The 20,845-nt window shown below is 41.0% G+C and overlaps 2 protein-coding genes across 4 annotated transcripts; both read right to left on the reverse strand.

The window, feature by feature from the left end:
- Positions 1-455: 455 nt before the first annotated feature.
- Positions 456-17,243, reverse strand: slc22a15 (solute carrier family 22 member 15). Of its 3 annotated transcripts, none has more exons than XM_061911490.1 (13): positions 17,078-17,243; positions 14,126-14,254; positions 13,928-14,060; positions 9,903-10,067; positions 9,703-9,832; positions 9,576-9,636; positions 7,443-7,591; positions 7,216-7,356; positions 5,013-5,098; positions 4,842-4,950; positions 4,706-4,778; positions 4,475-4,630; positions 456-825 (listed from the first exon to the last, which is right to left on the reverse strand). In XM_061911490.1, exons 1-13 carry the CDS (start codon positions 17,159-17,161, stop codon positions 781-783), a joined length of 1,461 nt encoding a protein of 486 aa, XP_061767474.1. In that variant the 5' UTR covers positions 17,162-17,243; the 3' UTR covers positions 456-780. The 3 variants fall into 3 exon arrangements, with proteins under 3 accessions (XP_061767474.1, XP_061767475.1, XP_061767473.1); XM_061911491.1 differs by having other exon boundaries at positions 4,706-4,742; positions 7,434-7,591; XM_061911489.1 differs by having other exon boundaries at positions 7,434-7,591.
- A 52-nt stretch (positions 17,244-17,295) lies between these two features.
- On the reverse strand, positions 17,296-20,768 carry LOC133559597 (uncharacterized). Its single transcript, XM_061911495.1, has one exon. It carries the CDS (start codon positions 20,766-20,768, stop codon positions 20,124-20,126), a length of 645 nt encoding a protein of 214 aa, XP_061767479.1. The 3' UTR covers positions 17,296-20,123.
- Positions 20,769-20,845: the final 77 nt, after the last annotated feature.

Below are 20,845 nucleotides of genomic sequence, written 5' to 3' on the forward strand. Positions count from 1 at the left end.
TAAATAAATGAATTAAATCAATAAAAAAAATATTAATCATGTATGTACACATATATATATACAATGTATATATATAAAAAATAAATACATTCCACTAAATAGTATGTTATTTCCCCACCGATTAAGTAAATTCCCCTTGACTTCTTTTGACAAATTTGGGTCACACAGCGACACTAAGAGATCAATGATGAAAGCTCACCTTAATTTTTTTTTGTTTCATAATTTTGTCAAATTTAATTAAATTACTACAAATAATCGGACTGCCTTGACATTTTAGGGTCACACAGCGACACTAAGCGACCAATAATGGAAGTGCACCTAAAAATATATATACATATTTTTTCTTAAAATTCACCAGTCAGTAATTTTAATTAAATGACTATATATATATATATATATATATATTACAAAATTCATCATTCAGTTGCCCTAGTTAAAAGCATAACAGTATTACATTAGAAAATACATATATTTTTTAATTCATCATTGAGTCACCCTATATACATAAAAAAAAACTATTACATTTCTTAAACATATTTAAAAAATACATAACTATATTAAAAAAACAATTAGATGAGTACCACTATGTATGTAGTTTTAATGACCACATGGCGGCACCGGGATCAAAGTTTCTTTTGAGCAGATTGAAGACACCCTCTTATTATAAAATAGACATTTACATTCACACACATCCTGAAACAGTCCACAGGGACATTACACCCTGCCTTGCACTGCTGCGTCCCTGCAGGGGTCCCCCGGTGTGAGGGCCCTGAAGAGCGTTCATTCGACGTTGGAGTCCCGCTTGTCGTCTTCGTACAGGAGAGGCTGAGCAGCAGGAGGCACACATCGGGTGTTAGAACATAAAAGTGTGTTCATATTTGCGCTGTGGTCCGTGTACAGGATCCTCACAACCGGGTAGGCAAACTAGGTCAGGGACCCCACCCTTGACACAATTCAGGTATGTAAATAAATATTAACTCAATATTTCAGTGTAAATAACTCATTTAACAAGGTATATTGTATTGTACCATATGTCCCGGCAAGAAATCTGCGTTCAAAGAACTCCTGCTTATTAGTGATTCCCAGGGGCCCAAATAAGGTCTGCGGGCTATAGAGCGTTTTCTATTGGGGCTCCAGTACTCTGGAATGCCCTCCCGGTAACAGTTAGAGATGCCACCTCAGTAGAAGCATTTAAGTCCCATCTTAAAACTCATTTGTATACTCTAGCCTTTAAAAAGACCCCCTTTTTAGACCAGTTGATCTGCCGTTTCTTTTCTTTTGTACTCTGCCTCCCTCTCCCTTGTTTAAGGGGGGGGCACAGGTCCTGTGGCCATGGATGAAGTGCTGGCTGTCCAGAGTGGGGATCCAGGGTGGACCGCTCGACTGTGCATCGGTTGGGGACATCTCTGTGCTGCTGACCCGTCTCCGTTCGGGATGGTCTCCTGCTGGCCTCACTATCGTCGTAATGATTTGTGCAGTCCTTTGAGACATTTGTGATTTGGGGCTATATAAATAAACATTGATTGATTGATTGACTATGGACTGGACTCTCACTATTATGTTAGATCCACTATGGACTGGACTCTCACTATTATGTTAGATCCACAATGGACTGGGCTCACTGTTATTTTAGATCCACTATGGACTGGACTCACTATTATTTTAGATCCACTATGGACTGGACTCTCACTATTATGTTAGATCCACAATGGACTGGGCTCACTGTTATTTTAGATCCACTATGGACTGGACTCACTATTATTTTAGATCCACCATGGACTGGACTCTCACTATTATGTTAGATCCACTATGGACTGGACTCTCACTATTATTTTAGATCCACCATGGACTGGACTCACTATTATTTTAGATCCACTATGGACCGGACTCTCACTATTATGTTAGATCCACTATGGACTGGACTCTTACTATTATGTTAGATCCACTATGGACTGGACTCTCACTATTATGTTGGATCCACTATGGACTGGACTCTTACTATTATGTTAGATCCACTATGGACAGAACTCTCATTATTATGTTAGCTCCACTATGGACTGGACTTTCACAATATTATGTTAGATCCACCATGGATTGGACTCACTGTTATTTTAGATCCACTATGGACTGGACTCACTATTATTTTAGATCCACTATGGACTGGACTCCCACTATTATGTTAAATCCACTATGGACTGGACTTTCACAATATTATGTTTGATCCACCATGGACTGGACTCACTATTATTTTAGATCCACTATGGACTGGACTCACTATTATTTTAGATCCACTATGGGCTGGACTCTTACTATTATGTTAGATCCACTATGGACTGGACTCTCACTATTAAGTTATATCCACTATGGACTGGACTCTTACTGTTATGTTAGGTCCACTATGGACAGAACTCTCATTATTATGTTAGATCCACTATGAACTGGACTCACACTATTATGTTAGATCCACAATGGACTGGACTCTTACTATTATGTTAGATCCACTATGGACTGGACTCTCACCACTCTGGATTGAACTTTCACAGTATCATGTTAGACCCGCTCGACATCCATTGCTTTCGGTCCCCTAGAGGGAGGGGGTTGCCCACATCTGAGGTCCTCTCCAAGGTTTCTCATAGTCAGCATTGTCACTGGCGTCCCACTGGATGTGAATCCTCCCTGCCCACTGGGTGTGAGTTTTCCTTGCCCTTTTGTGGGTTCTTCCGAGGATGTCGTAGTCGTAATAATTTGTGCAGTCCTTTGAGACATTTGTGATTTGGGGCTATATAAATAAACATTGATTGATTGATTGATATTAAGTTAGATCCACTATGGACTGGACTCTTACTATTAAGTTAGATCCACTATGGACTGGACTCTTACTGTTATGTTAGGTCCACTATGGACTGAACTCTCATTATTATGTTAGCTCCACTATGGACTGGACTCACTATTATGTTAGATCCACTATGGACTGGACTCACAATATTATGTTAGATCCACTATGGACTGGACTCTTACTATTAAGTTAGATCCACTATAGACTGGACTCTTACTGTTATGTTAGGTCCACTATGGACTGAACTCTCATTATTATGTTAGCTCCACTATGGACTGGACTCACTATTATGTTAGATCCACTATGGACTGGACTCACACTATTATGTTGGATCCACTATGGACTGGACTTTTACTATTATGTTAGATCCACTATGGACTGGACTCACTATTATTTTATATCCACTATGGACTGTACTCACACTATTATGTTAGATCCACTATGGACTGGACTCTCACTATTAAGTTAGATCCACTATGGACTGGACTCTTACTATTAAGTTAGATCCACTATGGACTGGACTCTTACTATTAAGTTAGATCCACTATGGACTGGACTCTATTATGTTGGATCCACCATGGACTGAACTCTCACTATTATGTTAGATCCACTATGGACTGGACTCTCACTATTATGTTAGATCCACTATGGACTGAACTCTCACTATTATGTTAGAACCACTGTGGACTGGGACTTTCACAATATTATGTTAGATCCACTATGGACTGGACTCTCACTATTATGTTAAATCCACCATGGACTGGACTCACTATTATTTTAGTGGACTGGACTCTCACTATTATGTTAGATCCACTATGGACTGAACTCACAATATTATGTTAGATCCACTATGACTGAATCTCACACTATTATGTTAGATCCATTATGGACTGGACTCTCATTATTAAGTTATATCCACTATGGACTGGACTCTCACATTATTATGTTAGATCCACTATGGACTGGACTTTCACTATTATGTTAGATCCACTATGGACTGAACTTTCACTATTATGTTAGATCCACTATGGACTGAACTCTCACACTATTATGTTAGACCCACTATGGACTGGACTTCCACAATATTATGTTGGATCCACCATGGACTGGACTCAAACATTATTATGTTAGATCCACTATGGATTGGACTTTCACTATTATGTTAGATCCACTATGGACTGGACTTCCACAATATTATGTTGGATCCACTATGGACTGGACTCACACTATTATTTTAGATCCACTATGGACTGGACTCACACTATTATGTTGGCTCCACTATGGACTGGACTTCCACAATATCATGTCAGATCCACTATGGACTGGACTTCCACAATATTATGTTAGATCCACTATGGACTGGACTTCCACAATTTTATGTTAGATCTACTCGACATCCATTGCACCGGTCGCCCTAGAGGGGTCGCCCATATCTGCGGTCCTCTCCAAGGTTTCTAATTGTCATCCCCCAGGGTTGAGTTTTTCCTTGCCCTGATATGTGATCTGAGCCGAGGATGTCGTTGTGGCTTGTGCAACCCTTTGAGACACTTGTGATTTAGGGCTGTATAAACGAACATTGATTGATTGATTGTCTATGGGTAAAAGGGAACAAAACGGAAGCGTAGCCCTAGAAATCACCTTGTTCTCGAGAACTCTACCCTGGCTGGCGCAGAGCTCCTCCAGGGTCTCGGCCGACGGCCTGTCGAAGGTTTCCGGCAGCAAAAGGACCAAACAGCCGGCGGAGAAGCCGCTCACACAGAAGACCACGAAGGGCATGGACGTGGCCAACGCCCGCTGGAACACAGGACACATGCCGCCTGAGTCTCACTCTGCGTCCCGGGGTCCTTCTAAAGGGGCAAAGTTCCTCACCATGGCGGGAACAAACGGAGCCAGTATTCCTCCCAGCCTGCAGGACATGGAACACACTCCTAGCCCGGCGTTCCTGAAAGGTGCAAGGGTGGGAGAAAGGCGAGGGCTCAGACGCTGGCGGCGCGGGAACGCTCACCTGACCACGGTGGGGTAGAGCTCCGACGTGTACACGTAGGCGATGTTGAAGGCCGCGCTGATCATCAGCTTCCCCAACAGCGCCAGCCAGGTGACGCCCGCTGACCACTCTGCACACGCACAACGCTTTACAGGCGGCCGCTGGGGCATTGCCATGACGACGGCCTCTCACCTGCGCCCTCGGGGATGAAGACGGTGACGAGGCAGGCACTCGCACCCAGACACAAGAAGGCCGACATGCTCTTCCTCCTGCCGGCCCTGCGACACAACATCACGCAGGTTTCCTTCAAAGTTCTTCTCACGCTTCCTAAATGTTCTCATGGCGGACCCTGAGACCCTCCGCCACGCGCCTCCTGACTGTCGCCCAGGACGCCATTTTCCCACCGCCCTCTGTGGAACATCTTGCTGGAGGACCTCAGGGCTGCAGGGAACCTTCATGTGGTGGAGGTGTGTGAATACTGTATCTTATGTTCTACTGTATGTGAATACTGTATTTTATGTTCTACTGTATGTGAATACTGTATTTTATATTCTATGTGAATACTGTATCTTATGTTCTACTGTATGTGAATACTGTATCTTATGTTCTACTGTATGTGAATACTGTATCTTATGTTCTATGTGAATACTGTATCTTATGTTCTACTGTATGTGAATACTGTATCTTATTATGTTCTACTGTATGTGAATACTGTATCTTATGTGAATACTGTATGTGAATACTGTATCTTATGTTCTGTGTGAATACTGTATCTTCTTGTGTTCTACTGTATGTGAATACTTTATCTTATGTTCTACTGTATGTGAATACTGTATCTTATGTTCTATGTGAATACTGTATCTTCTTATGTTCTACTGTATGTGAATACTGTATCTTCTTATGTTCTACTGTATGTGAATACTGTATCTTATGTTCTACTGTATGTGAGTACTGTATCTTATGTTCTATGTGAGTACTGTATCTTATGTTCTATGTTCTGCTGTATCTTATTATGTTCTACTGTATGTAAATACTGTATCTAATTATGTTCTACTGTATGTGAATACTGTATCTTCTTATGTTCTACTGTATGTGAATACTGTATCTAATTATGTTCTACTGTATGTGAATTCTGTATCTTATGTTCTACTGTATGTGAATACTGTATCTTATACTGTATCTTCTTGTGTTGTACTGTATGTGAATACTGTATCTTATGTTCTATGTGAATACTGTATCTTCTTGTGTTCTACTGTATGTGAATACTGTATCTTATGTTCTACTGTATGTGATTACTGTATCTTCTTATGTTCTACTGTATGTGAATACTGTATCTTATTATGTTCTATGTGAATACTGTATGTTCTTATGTTCTACTGTATGTTATTATGTTCTATATTATGTCTATGTGAATACTTATTGTCTATAATATGTGCTATGTGAATATTGGGTCTTATGTTCTATGTGAATACTGTATCTTATGTCCCATGAGAATACTGTATCTTATTATGTTCTATGTTATGTTCTACGTGAATACAGTATCTTATGTTCTATGTGAATACTGTATCTTATTATTGTCTATATTATGTCCCATGTGAATACTGTATCTTATAATGTTCTATGAGAAAACTGTATATTATTATGTTCTATATTATGTTCAATGTGATTACTGTATCTTATGTTCTATTAAATAAATATCTTATTATGTTCTATATTATGGTCTATGAGAATACTGAATCTTATTATGTTCTATATTATGTTATATGTGAATACTGTATTTTATTATGTTCTACGTGAATACTGTATCTTATCTACTGTATCTACTGTCTTCTATGAGAAGACTTTATCTTATGTTCTATGAGAATACGGTATCTTATGTTCTATATTATGTTCAATGTGAATACTGTATCTTATTATTTTCTATATTATGTTCCGTGAATACTGTATCTTTTAATGTTCTATGTGATTACAGTATCTTATTATGTTCTCTAAGAATACTGTATCTTATTATGTTCTATATTATGTTCAATGTGAGTACTGTATCTTATCACGATCTATGTGAATACTGTATCTTAATATGTTCTATATTAGGTTCAATGTGATTACTTTATCTTATTATGTTCAATTTGAATACTGTTTCTTATTATGTTCTATGTGAATACTGGAAAACTAGTGTTAGTCGGTCCATAATTTAATCAACGTGTAGTTATCAATTATGTTTTCATTCAATCATTTTAACGTATTTACTGCAATACTAAGTGTGGAGAGTATCACTGCTGCTGTTTATGTGCATGTAGTACTCACGCCCGACCGTAACCACGCCTGCACACCAGCGCTATCGAGGCTGGCAAACTTATCAAGTTCCTTTTCGTGTGTGTGTGTGTGTGAGTCTCACCAGTGTTGGTTGATGACATAAACACAGAGCGGGTAGGCGGGCAGTTCCACCAGGCCGTACATGGCCATGTTCACATAACGACTCCCAGACATCTGACTGGCGCCCAGAGTCAGGCCGTAATACACCAGACTGCAGACGTACCTGCACACGCACACACACTTATTCTTGGTGGTCGTCATGGATACGGGACCCAAACGCCCTGCTAAAGTCGTCCTCACCAGACGTACATCAGCACCAGCGTCCTGAGGCGGAGTACCGGGTGGGTGAGCAGCCGCAGGACTCCCGGGCTTCTGCCGCCGCCCTTGGTGCCGCCCACTCGCCGCAGAGTCAGCCTGGGGGCGGGGCTACCGTTCCTCAGCGCCATGTAGCGCAGGACCTCCAACGAGAGGGGACCCCAATGCTCAAAGGCCGTAAAATGCATGAGCCTTACAGCGACAAGACTTGTCGGGTCTGAACCGACTGCGCTCTCTGCTGGTCGCTGCCACGCTACACACAACAGGGCGCCCTCCTGCCTCGTCTAAATCTCCCCACACTTCGCCAAATTGCTTCAATTGTTTGTAAGTTATTAACGTTTTATGGAGCTGGTTATTCATCAGAATTTGTTACTAACACGTTTGGGGAGATTTGGACCTAGTTGGAGTATAATAGTACATTAAAACGAAAAAAAATATAAATCTTTAATGACGTAATATATGGACTATAAGCCACTAATTTTTCCCTACACTTTGAACCCTGCGGCTTGTAAAGCAGTGTGGTTAATTAATAGATTGTTCTTCGCTGGCGGCCATATTGCAAGCAGTTTTCATTAAACACATGCAAAGACATTGAAAAGGTGTGTTACTGTTTGTACTACGGCGCTGTCACGCCAAATTTCTTCCCCCCTACAAAAACCTTCCCCCCGGAAGACATTTGGCGTGACATACCCTCTAATGCCTGAAGGACCCAATGAGGGGGGGAAGGACCTTAAAGCAGCCCACGCAGCTGCCTGTTTTGAAAGCATTATAATTGGCTGACTGTCATTGGTGAAAAATAACGGTAAGGAAAAAATATTAGCATTCCAGCATGCTAACCTTTCAAGCTATTTTTGCTTCGCTAATTTTGCAGCTGTAACCCTTAAGAGTCATATAACTTGCTTAAAGCAGCCCACACAGCCGCCTGTTTTAAAAGCATTATAATTGGCTGATTGTCATTGGTGAAAAATAACATTAAGGAAAAAATATTAGCATTCCAGCATGCCAACCTTTCAAGTTATTTTTGCTTCGCTAATTTTGCAGCTGTAACCCTTAAGAGTCATATAACTTGGTATTATCACGCCCTCATTGGGGTCCTTCAGGCATTAAAGGGGCTGTCACGCCAAATGTCTTCCGGGGGGAAGGTTTTCGTAGGGGGGAAGAAATTTGCCGTGACAGCGCCATCTTTTGGACGAGTTTGCTTATGGCGGGTGCTGCTGGGTGAATGCCTGCAAGTGATTGCTGCTTTGAACCAGAAGTAGACGTGCCGTTTCCGTCTTCTCGCCATCAATAGCGTTTCTACTCACAGGGATTCTTCATTCATCACTATAAGTAACATTTGTAAGTTTTACAATACAACTAAAACAATTCATTCCTACTAAAGCGTCCCTTGTGTGATGTGTTTCTACCAAAAAGTTCTATTTTAGTTTCATCTGACCACATGACATTCTCCCAATCCTCTGCTGTATCATCCATGTATCCATTTTGGTATAAACTCAACTCGTCGTGTTTGGAGGAAGAAGAATACTGAGTTGCATCCTAAGAACACCATACCTACTGTGATGCATGGGGGTCGAAACATCATGCTTTGGGGCTGTTTTTCTGCTAAGGGGACCGGACGATTGATCCGTGTTAAGGAAAGAATGAACGGGGCCATGTATCGTGAGATTTTGAGCCAAAACCTCCTTCCATCAGTGAGAGCTTTGAATGGTTGACCAAATACTTATTTTCCACCATAATTTACAAATAAATTGTTTAAAATTCTTACAATGTGAATTCCTGGATTTTTTTTTCACATTCTGTCTCTCACAGTCGAAGTGTACCTATGATGAAAATTACAGACATCTGTCATCATTTTAAGTGGGAGAACTTGCACAATCGGTGGCTGACTAAATACTTTTTTGCCCAACTGTATGTGGCTCTTTCAGCATTTACGGTTGCCGACCCCTGGCCAAGTGGGTGTGGCTAATATACCGTTGCACTGTACAGTCCGGAAAATAGGGCAACATAAAAACTGTAATAGTCGGACCAAATATTTTTGATTGGGATTGTAGGCTGGGACAAGTGTGGGGAGACTTGGACAATTTGGGGGAGGGGCCGACGTCACACAGGTGTGAGGAAGACATTCACCTGCTCGGCCTGGTCCGTGTGGTTCTGACAGTAGAGCCAGCGTGGCGATTCCGGAAGCGTGCTGGGGAACATGAGACGACATCATCAAACACTGAGAAGTCAGAGTACTCCCAAACGAGGCACTCACGCTGACAACAGGAAGCAGAGCACGCCGGACGAGTTGGCCACCATGGCCAGGGTCCTCCAGGGCCTGATGGCGTAACCCAGCGCTCCGAAGAGGACGATGCCAACCGCAAACGTCATACTGGTCAGTGTTCCTGCGAAAGCAAGGAGACCTGGAGATGTTTTCTGCCGAAAAGTACAAACACGCCCTGCCAGTCTTCGTACCTGTCATGGCCCAGTAGGACTTGCCCACGTACTCCTGGGTGAGCACGAAGGAGACCAGGCCGATGCCGCCATTCATCAGGCCCACCAGGAGGCGGGAGGCGGCAAACAGCTCGTAGCTGGGCGCCGCCACCGTCACGTAACCGAAGAGCACCTCGAAGAAGAGACCTGCCGGAAGATGATGTAATGTTTGGGCTGGGCGATCAAACGATATCAAAATATATAACGATACATGTAATCCGCCTCAATAGAAAATGTGTTCCATAAAACGCTGCATTTATTGTTTTTCTTGGTGGGAGGAAGAAAGTGGAAGTATGGAAGCAAGGTTGGTTGCATAAACAGAGACACTCGCTCTCTGGTAACCGAGCAACGCAGGAAGGGATCACTGATCAGTGGGCGTGACACGCCGGCAGCCAATCAGGTGACAGTATCAACTACAGAGTTTTGTTGTCTGGTGCTTGTGTCTGTGCATGGAGTGATAAGAGAAAATCCAAATGAAGAAACTGTGGATAAAAGACGGATGTGAACCCCCTTGGAGGGAAAAAGAGGACCACTGAGTAAAAAAAGGGAAAATTGGAAAAAATGAAAATTGAGGAAAAAAACTGAATTTGAGAAAAAAAAGAAGGAAAATGTATTTTAAAAAAAAAGGAAATTGATTAAAAAAAAGAAAAAAATGAGAAAAAAAGACAAATTGAGGAAAGGAAGAGAAAAAATAGGAAATAAAGGACAATTGACAAAAAATAAAATGTAAAAAAAATTTAAAATGGAGAGGAAAAAGATGCAAATTGAGAAAAAATGGAAATTTGAGGAAAAGAGGAATTTATTAAAGAAAAAAAAGATGCATTCAGAAAACAAAAAAAGTTGAAAAAACAGGAAAATGAAAAAAAACAAAAAAATTAAGGGGGACAAAAGAGGAAAATTGAGGGAAACAAAGAGGAAAATTGAGGACAAAAGGAAATTTGAGGAAATAGTAAAATTGAGGGGGAAAAAACCAAAATTGAGGGCAAAAAAGGAAAATTTTGAGAAAATTTGAAAAATTCAAGAAAAAAGAGAAAAATTTAGGAAAAAAGGACAATTAATGGAAAAAAAGGTAAATTGAGAAAAAAGGAGGAAATATTTGAAAACATTTAAATTCTGAAAAAAAATAAGATTGAGGGGAAAAAAACAGGACAATTTGAGAAAAAAGGAAATTGAGGACAAAAGGAAATTTGATGAAAATAGGAAATTTGAGGGAAAGATGAAAAATTGAGGGTGGGGGGAATTAGAACTGAGGGCAAAAGAGCAAAATTCTGAAAAAAATGTAAAAATTTAAGAAAAAAAGAGAAAAAAGGGACAATTGAGGGGAAAAAAAAGTTAAATTGAGAAAAAAGGAGGATAAACGTGAAAACATTTAAATTTTGGGGAAAAAAAAGATTAGGGAGAAAAAACAGGACAATTGAGGGAAAAAAAAGTTAAATTGAGAAAAAAGGAGGATAAATGTGAAAACATTTAAATTTTGGGAAAAAAAAATATTAAGGAGAAAAAACAGGACAATTGAGAAAGAAGGAAATTGAAGAAAATAGGAAATTTGAGGGGAAGAGGAAAATTAAGGGCACAAAAGGAAAATTGTGAAAAAAATTGAAAAATTCAAGAAAAAAGTGAAAAATTGACACTTGATGGGAGAAACAAGGTAAATTGAGAAAAAAGGAGGAAAGATTTGAAAACATTTAAATTGTGAAAAAAAAGAAGATTGAGGGGGAAAAAACAGGACAATTGAGAAAAAAGGAAATTGAGGACAAAATGACATTTGAGGAAAATAGGAAATTTAATGAAAATAGAGGAAATTTGAGGGAAAGAGGAAAATTGAGGCGGGGGGACAAAAATTGAGGGCAAAAAAGGAAAATTCTGCAAAACAATTGAAAAATTCAGAAAAAAAGAGAAAAATGTAGGATAAAGGGACAATTGAGTGAAAAAAAGCTAAATTGAGAAAAAAGGAGGAAAATTTAAAAAAAAAATAACATTGTGAAAAAAATGAAGATTGAGGGGGAAAAAAATAGGAAAATTGAGAAAAAAAAGGGGGCCGATTTCTATCAAAGTGCTGCCACGCAAACTCCAAAATAAAATGTAGAAAATGATGACTACATTCCCTACAATTAGAGGCAATTCTACACTATTTTTAACCTTTAGCTATATTCTCATCTACCAACGTCTTTGTCATGTCACATTCTTTTACATGCATGCTAAGAATGTTTCCCTTTTGGCAACTCTATAGCCACTCCTCCTCCGGTAATATACTTCCTGTTTACAATCATAAATATACCTTCATCAATCAATCAATGTTTATTTATATAGCCCCAAATCACAAATGTCTCAAAGGACTGCACAAATCATTACGACTACAACATCCTCGGAAGAACCCACAAAAGGGCAAGGAAAACTCACACCCAGTGGGCAGGGAGAATTCACATTCAGTGGGACGCCAGCGACAATGCTGACTATGAGAAACCTTGGAGAGGACCTCAGATGTGGGCAACCCCCCCCCTCTAGGGGACCGAAAGCAATGGATGTCGAGCGGGTCCAACATGATACTGTGAAAGTTCAATCCATAGTGGCTCCAAGACAGCAGCGAGAGTCCCGTCCACAGGAAACCATCTGAAGCGGATCAGCAGCGTAGAGATGTCCCCAACCGATACAGGCGAGTGGTCCATCCTGGGTCCCGACGAGCGGTCCATCCTGGGTCTCGACTCTGGACAGTCAGTACTTCATCCATGGTCATCGGACCGGACCCCCTCCACAAGGGAGGGGGGGACATAGGAGAAAGAAAAGAAGCGGCAGATCAACTGGTCTAAAAAGGAGGTCTATTTAAAGGCTAGAGTATACAAATGAGTTTTAAGATGAGACTTAAATGCTTCTACTGAGGTAGCATCTCGAACTGTTACCGGGAGGGCATTCCAGAGTACTGGAGCCCGAACGGAAAACGCTCTATAGCCCGCAGACTTTTTTTGAGCTCTAGGAATCACTAATAAGCCGGAGTCTTTTGAACGCAGATTTCTTGCCGGGACATACGGTACAATACAATCGGCAAGATAGGCTGGAGCTAGACCGTGTAGTATTTTATACGTAAGTAATAAAACCTTAAAGTCACATCTTAAGTGCACAGGAAGCCAGTGCAGGTGAGCCAGTACAGGCGTAATATGATCAAACTTTCTTGTTCTTGTCAAAAGTCTAGCAGCCGCATTTTGTACCAACTGTAATCTTTTAATGCTAGACATGGGGAGACCCGAAAATAATACGTTACAGTAATCGAGACGAGACGTAACAAACGCATGGATAATGATCTCGGCGTCTTTAGTGGACAAAATGGAGCGAATTTTAGCGATATTACGGAGATGAAAGAAGGCCGTTTTAGTAACGCTTTTAATGTGTGACTCAAAGGAGAGAGTTGGGTCGAAGACCTTCTTGCCGGCCTACAACTGCTTAGGAACTAACAGTGTTTGGAATCTTCCAAATATGATCAGCAGCAATGTAGACAGTCGTCAACGTTGTGGCTCGGAGACTTTATTGGATTTTTCAAGGGACTGTTCTAAGACCAATGTGGTCTGTACATGATGCAAGGCAAGACCGCTAATACCACACCACCTTCGCTCACCCTTTAGAGCACAGCTGTTAACTTCCTGCCACTAAACCTGCAGAAAATAGTTCTTCTCTGTTGTTTTTTGGTTTACATTTTCACCCTTTGCACTATTTTCTTACACTTGATGAAGCATTTCTTACATATTCCTTCATAATAAGAGCTTATTGTTAAGTGTTCAATGTGGTTAGACTATTTTATTGACATTGTTTGAGTGTTTTCCATGCTTGTGAGGACATTTCCTTTCTGCCTTGATAGCTGAGGGATTGTATCATAAACAAATATATTGTAATCCTGCTCCTTATGTTCCATAGCTCATAAAAATATCAATAATGATTGATATCAACCGATATAAAACACCGATATCGCGATACAGTTTTCAGCCGTATGGCAATGTTACATCAGATTGGACACTCACCTGCCAAGTAAACGGGTCTCCTGCCGATCCTGTCCGAAAGCGGTCCAAAGATGATGTTGCCAAGGAGGAGGCCGGCGAAGAAGAGCGATCCGGCCAAGCTGACCTTGTAAGCCTGCTGCTTGACCAGGACCCACTGAGGGGCAAGACCAAGGTTAGGAGATTCTTCACCAACACGCTCCACCTGCTGACCGTCCTCACCTCTGTCACGATGGAGTCAATGTCCCCGGAGAAGGCCACGGGCGACTGGAGGCCGTCCGACGGACCCGTGCGGCGTTCTGGAGCCGCTCCGACCAGAACCATCAACATGGACTGACACGCCATATAGAGCTGAAACACATTTTGAAAAACTGGATGACTTGATCCTGACTCAATACACTGTGTGTGCGTGTGCGATACAATACCGATATTGGAGCATTGATACCGATACAATATCAGCAGGAATAGAATGGACTTTATTGTCATTATATATGCATATAACGAAATTAAAGACTCCAATTTAAGGTGCGGTAGTGGGAACAAATATGGGGTGAAATAAATAACACAGGAGGTAATAAAGGAAAAAACTAACAATTGAAATATACAGACTACTATCCAATACAAATAAGCAATCCTGTACATTATACAAAACACTATAGAAATACAAAATACTGTACAATATGCAGAACAAGACAAGAGTACCGAAGTAATAAATAATCAGTGTCGGACGTATTTCACTCGAAGGGTAGTATTGCACAGTAAGGCATTAGGGCATGATATTGTATAGGGGTGAATTATTATTACTATTATTATTATTATAAGTTAGAGTTCAACATGGTGACAGCTTTGGGAAAGAAGCTGTCTCTGAGCCTGTTTGTTCTGGCTCTGATGCACCTGTAGCGCCTGCCTGATGGTAGCAAGTCGAACAGGTGGAAGCCAGGGAGTCTGCTGTCCTTGGTAATGTTTTTTGCTCTGTTGAGGCAACGGGAGTTGTGTAAATCCTTCAAGGAAGGCAGGGGACAGCCGATGATTTTTTTGTGCAGACTTTACGACCCTCTGAATCGCCTGTTTGTCTGTTTCAGTGCAGCTGGCGTACCACGCTGAATCATACATAATGTATCATTTTGTAGTGTTGAAAAAAGGTTTGATCAAGTGAAATGAGTCAAACAGAGAACAATGATGGTTATGAAAAATTTATGCTGTCTTTAAGTTGAAGCGGGGTGATTAATTGTATTTTTTTTGGTTGGCACCGAGTGGTCTCAATACTTAATGAAGTTAAGCTCATGACGCAATAAGTCGAATGATGCAGGCACATTTGTTACTGGGTATTTTTTTTATGCTCCATCTGCCTTGGAGACCTTGTGTGTGCAAGTAATACCAAACTATAAATATTTGATACTTGTTTATGTTGACAAGCGTCATTGTTTTAAGGTCAATAATTATTAGCTATGCCTAGCTAGTGTGCTAGTGTGTGCGTAGCTGCTCGTTAATGACTTTAGTAAAATACAATAAATGGTGTGCTTCTTGGAGGACACGCAGACGTTAACTGTCCGTCCGGCTTTGCACAAAACACGGTGCAGGACTGCTTGTATCGCACATGATATCACACACACAAGTGAACACGCTGCAGGACTGCTTGTATCCAACATATCTTCACACAAAGGTAAATGCATTGCAAGACTGGTTGTATCGCACAGGATATCACACAAAGGTAATTACGCTGCAGGACTGCTTGCATCGCACATGATATCACACACATAAACACGTTGCAGGACTGCTCGTATTGCACATGATATCAAACAAAAATAAACACGCTGCAGGACTGCTTGTATCGCACATGATATCACACACACAAGTGAACACGCTGCAGGACTGCTTGTATCCAACATATCTTCACACAAAGGTAAATGCATTGCAAGACTGGTTGTATCGCACAGGATATCACACAAAGGTAATTACGCTGCAGGGCTCCTTGTATCGCACATGATATCACATACATTTAAACACGCTGCAGGACTGCTTGTATCGCACATAACTCACAAAGGTAATTACGCTGCAAGACTGCTTGTATCGCACATGATATCACACACAAGTAAACACCCTGCAGGGCTCCATGTATCACACATATCACACACACACAAGTAAACACGCTGCAGAACTGCTTATGTCAGACATGATATAACACAAAGGGAATCAAGCTGCAGGACTGCTTGCATCGCACATTATGTCACACACGAGTAAACACACTGAAGGACTGCTTGTATCACACAAATGTAAACATGCTGCAAGACTACTTGTAACGCACATGATATCACACGCAAGTAAACACGCTGCAGGACTGCTTGTATTGCACATGATTTCACACACAAGTGAACACGCTGCAGGACTGATTGTATCACACATGATATCACAACTGTTCACACACTGCAAGAGTACTTCTATTGCATATATTACACAAGCAAAGATGCTGCAGGACTGCTTGTATCGCACATGATATCACACACAAGTAAACACGCTGCTAGACTACTTGCATCGCACATATTACACACAAGCAAAGATGCTGCAAGACTGCTTGTATCGCACATATCACACACAAGTAAACACGCCGCAGGACTGCTTGTATCGCACATGATTTCACACGTAAGTAAACAGGGTGCAGGACTGCTTGTATCGCACATATCACACACAAGTAAACAGGCTGCAGGACCACCAATAGACTAGTATTTGAATTGATTATAATGATTCTGATACACGTCTTATTTTGTAACTGCAACCAGTGATTGTTTACTTAATGGAAAAACAGTTAAAAAAACAACTATAATAACGGCTATTAAATCCCGTCGCTAAAGTAAACAATCTAGTTGTAAACGTCATCAAGAAGCGACTCCCCAAAAGGACTACGTCATCATTCTGCACAGGACCGCCACAAACAACAACCATTTGTTGGAGATAAAATAAACTAAATATTATATTTCACGATACGCTGAATGGGACAACTGCACATAAAAATGTTTTTTTCGTGGTCAAAATATGTTCAAACTTCACTTCATCTCATAAATAGTCGCCAATGCTCCTTTTTTCCAACGGAGTCCGGATCGGGGCGCCTTGGCGAAAACGGCCAACATTAAGACGACGTGGATGACGTCACCAAAGTCCACCCGGGTCGAGTCTCACCTGGGTCAGAGCCAGGATGCACACGGCTCGCTTCTGATAGGCACCGAACTCTCCGACCACCTGGAAGGCCTCCTCCAGGTCCATCGTCCATGCCGGGAGCTTCGGAGGCTCGTTCGCGGCACAAGTCTGCCTGCTTCCTGTTTGGCCGTGGTGGCGCGCGTACGCGCCCTTTTTTTTTTTTTTTTTTTTTTTTTTTCAAGACACACGGACGTGAGACGTTCAGGGGTCGATCGAGCAAATCGTTTATTTAAGCGCTTGAAACCATTCGAAAAAGCAGCAAAACGCGAACGATTCATTTGGGAAAAAGTCAAAAGAATGTCTGTCAAGAAGACCTTTTTTTGCAGTCTCAATAAAACATGAGAGCTTGTCAAAAAAAAAAAATGTAATACAAATCCAGATATTTACAAAAACATGTGCCTATGAAAGCGTACAATTTAAAGTTATGCACTTGTAAGTGCTGAACCAAAAATACAATGTACACTTTTTACACACATTGGATGGACAGCCTTTCCCGAATGTGGAAAAATAAATATTTATACATTCAGAACTTTGCGTTAGGGCCAGTTTCAGAAAGTCAATTAAAAAATAATGTGGAAAATGTAACATTTATACTGTAAAATAATGCACCTTATGAGATACTAACCATCCATTTGTACATTTTTCCTTTAGAACATTGGTTCTTAACCTGGGTTCGATCGAACCCTAGGGCAGTGTTTTTCAACAACTGTGCCGTGGGAAATTATCTAGTTTCACCTATTTGGGTTAATAATATCGTTTGCAAAGCAGTAATTATAGTCTGCAAATGATGTGTTGTTGAGTGTCGATACTGTCTAGAGCGGGAGGCAGTCTGCAGGTAAAAAGGTGTCTAATGCTTAAGCCAAAAATAAACAGTAGGTGAGTGCCCCTAAGAAAATACATTGAAGTTTAGGGAAGGCTATGCAGAACAAAACTAAAACTGAACTAGCTACAATGTAAACAAAAACAGAATGCTGGACGACAGCAAAGACTTACTGTGGAACACGACATGACAATCAACAATGTCCCCACAAAGAAGCATTAAAAACAACTGAAATATTCTCTATTGCTAAAACAAAGTAGAAATGTCGCTCAAAGGAAGACTTGAAATACCAAAAAAAAGAGAAAAAAACACCAAAATAAGAGTGCAAGACAAGAAGTAAAACACTACACACAGAAAAACAGCAAAAAAGTGAAAATAAGTCATGATGTGATGTGACAGGTGGTGACAGTACACCTACTTTGAGACAAGAGCTATAAGGATGCATGCTTGCTTATGCTTTAAGGTCATATCCAACAATTGCGACAACCACATTTTACTGTTAAGTGAATTTCAATTTTAAATCATTTCTGATGGTGGTGTGCCTCCGCATTTTTTCAACGCAAAAAATGTGCCTCGGCTCAAAAAAGGTTGAAAAACACTGCCCTAGGGGTTCGGTGAGTCGGCCTCAGGGGTTCGGGGGTGGTCATGACACACTCGACTCATCACGTAAATAAAAACTTTATGGATACCGGTACCCCTAAACAATGTTCCCCCTAATTTTCCGTCTGCTTTGCAGTTGTGTAATTTGTTGTGGTTCATTTTGTGCACCAGTAAAAAAAAAAGATATAACTTTATCTCAAATTTGATTAAAAAAAAATATATATATATTTTTCACTAAAGAAGGGTTTGGTGAATGCGCATATTTAACTGCTGGGGTTCGGTACTTTCAACAAGGTTAAGAACCACTGCTTGAGAACTATGCGTTGGAGGCCAGTTTTAGAAACTCAAAAGAAAAATAATGGGGAAAATTAAATATTTATACTGTAAAATAATGTACCTTATGGGTTTTTGAGATACAAGCCATCCATTTGTACATTTTTGCTTTAGAACTTTGCGTTAGGGGCCAGTTTCAGAAAGTCAATTAAAAAATAATGTGGAAAATTAAACATTTATACTGTAAAATAATGCACCTTATGAGGTTTTGAGATACAAGCCATCCATCTATTCATTTTTGCTTTAGAACTTTGCGTTTGGGGCAAAGTTTTAGAAAGTCAATTTTAAAGAATTAAGTAATGGGGAAAATTTTACATTTTTACTGTAAAATAATGCACTTTGTGGGTTTTTGAGACACAAACCATCCATCTATTCATGTTTGCTTTAGAACTTTGCATTAGGAGCCAGTTTCAGAAAGTCAATTTAAAAAAAAATAATGGGGAAAATTTTAAATTTTTCCTGTTAAATAATGCACCTTGTGGGTTTTTGAGACACAAACCATCCATCTATTCATGTTTGCTTTAGGAACTTCACATTAGGGGCTGTTTCAGAAAGTCAATTTTAAAAAAGAAAGTAATGTGGAAAAATATGTTGGCCCTGCGATGAGTTGGCGATTTGTCAAGGGTGTATCCCGCCTTCCGCCCAAATGCAGCTGAGATAGGGACAAGCGGTCGAAAATGGGTGGATGGATGGATAATTAAACATTTATACTGTAAAATAATGCATTAATGGGTTTTTGAGAAACGAGGCATCCATTTATACATTTTTACTTTGGAGCTTTGTGTCAGGGGCCAGTTTCAGAAAGTCAATACAAAAATAAAGTAAAAAAATGAAATACAAAGATAATAGTCGTGGCTATGTAGCGGTAAGCAGGGGAGAGCCAAAAAAAAAAAAAAAAAAAGAAGTTAGGTGGTTATCTTCATTTCTCAAAAGTGCAATTGCATTGTCATGGCGCGGACGTGACACGGCAAGGATCAAAAGCGGAAGTGTCCAAGCAGAGCATTAATAAAATGGACAATTGGATTAGTGCGAGAGAAGGCCAAACATTAATCTTTGGGGGACTGATCCCCCAAAAATTTTTTAAAAGCGGACATTTTGACCACTCTGCAGGGACACTTGCAGTGGTAAGCCATGGACATCCTCCTTCGGTCCAGACTGCGGGCCACACAAAACACCCCTTCGACGGGATCGTCAAGGCTTGTCCAGCAGCACCCGCTCGGACCGGTTCGTGCTGGTTGGACGTGTTCCTTCGTCATGGCGTTTGCGCTTGTGGCGTCAAGCCAGGGCGCCGCCCACTGCCGCCTCCACGACCACCAGGAACATGATAACCAGGCCGGCGATCCCTCCCGGTGCGATGATGTTGTCCTTTTCCTGATAAAAGGGGTTGGCGAAGGGCTCGCTTTCCTTCTGGCTGATGGGGTTCGTCATGAAGCAGGAGAAGCTCTTCACTTCTTGATTGATGACGTCAATAGTGATGTTTTCTGTCTTGACCTCTGGGTTGTGCGACCACTGGAAGGTCACCGGTTCAGCCTCGCTGGTGTCTCCGCCGCAGTGCAGCTTGCATCGGACCGAGTCTTTGGAACACGCCACCGGGGACACATGGATCTGAGGTTTAGGTACTGGACTGATGATCTTGAAAATGAAGGAGTTCCGCTGAGAGACCTTGTTTAACTCCAGCGTGAACTTGCCCCCGTCCTGCGCGCCCACACCGGAGATCTTCAGTTCCCCGCTCACTGTATTCGGGGTGGTTCTGTTTTTGAACTTGCCGTAGTAGATGACGTCATCATAATACAAAAATGAAGTAAAAAAATTAAATACAAAGTTAATAGTCGTGGCTATGTAGCGGTAAGCAGGGGAGAGTCCAAAAAAAAAAAAAGAAGTTTGGTAAACGTAGTTATCTTCATTTCCCGAAAGCGTCATGGCGCGAACGTTACACGGCAAGGATCAAAAGCAGAAGTGTCCAAGCAGCGCATTAATAAAGGGACAATTGGATTAGT

This window comes from Nerophis ophidion, linkage group LG09, assembly GCF_033978795.1.
Source record: "Nerophis ophidion isolate RoL-2023_Sa linkage group LG09, RoL_Noph_v1.0, whole genome shotgun sequence".
Classification (NCBI taxonomy): domain Eukaryota; kingdom Metazoa; phylum Chordata; class Actinopteri; order Syngnathiformes; family Syngnathidae; genus Nerophis; species Nerophis ophidion.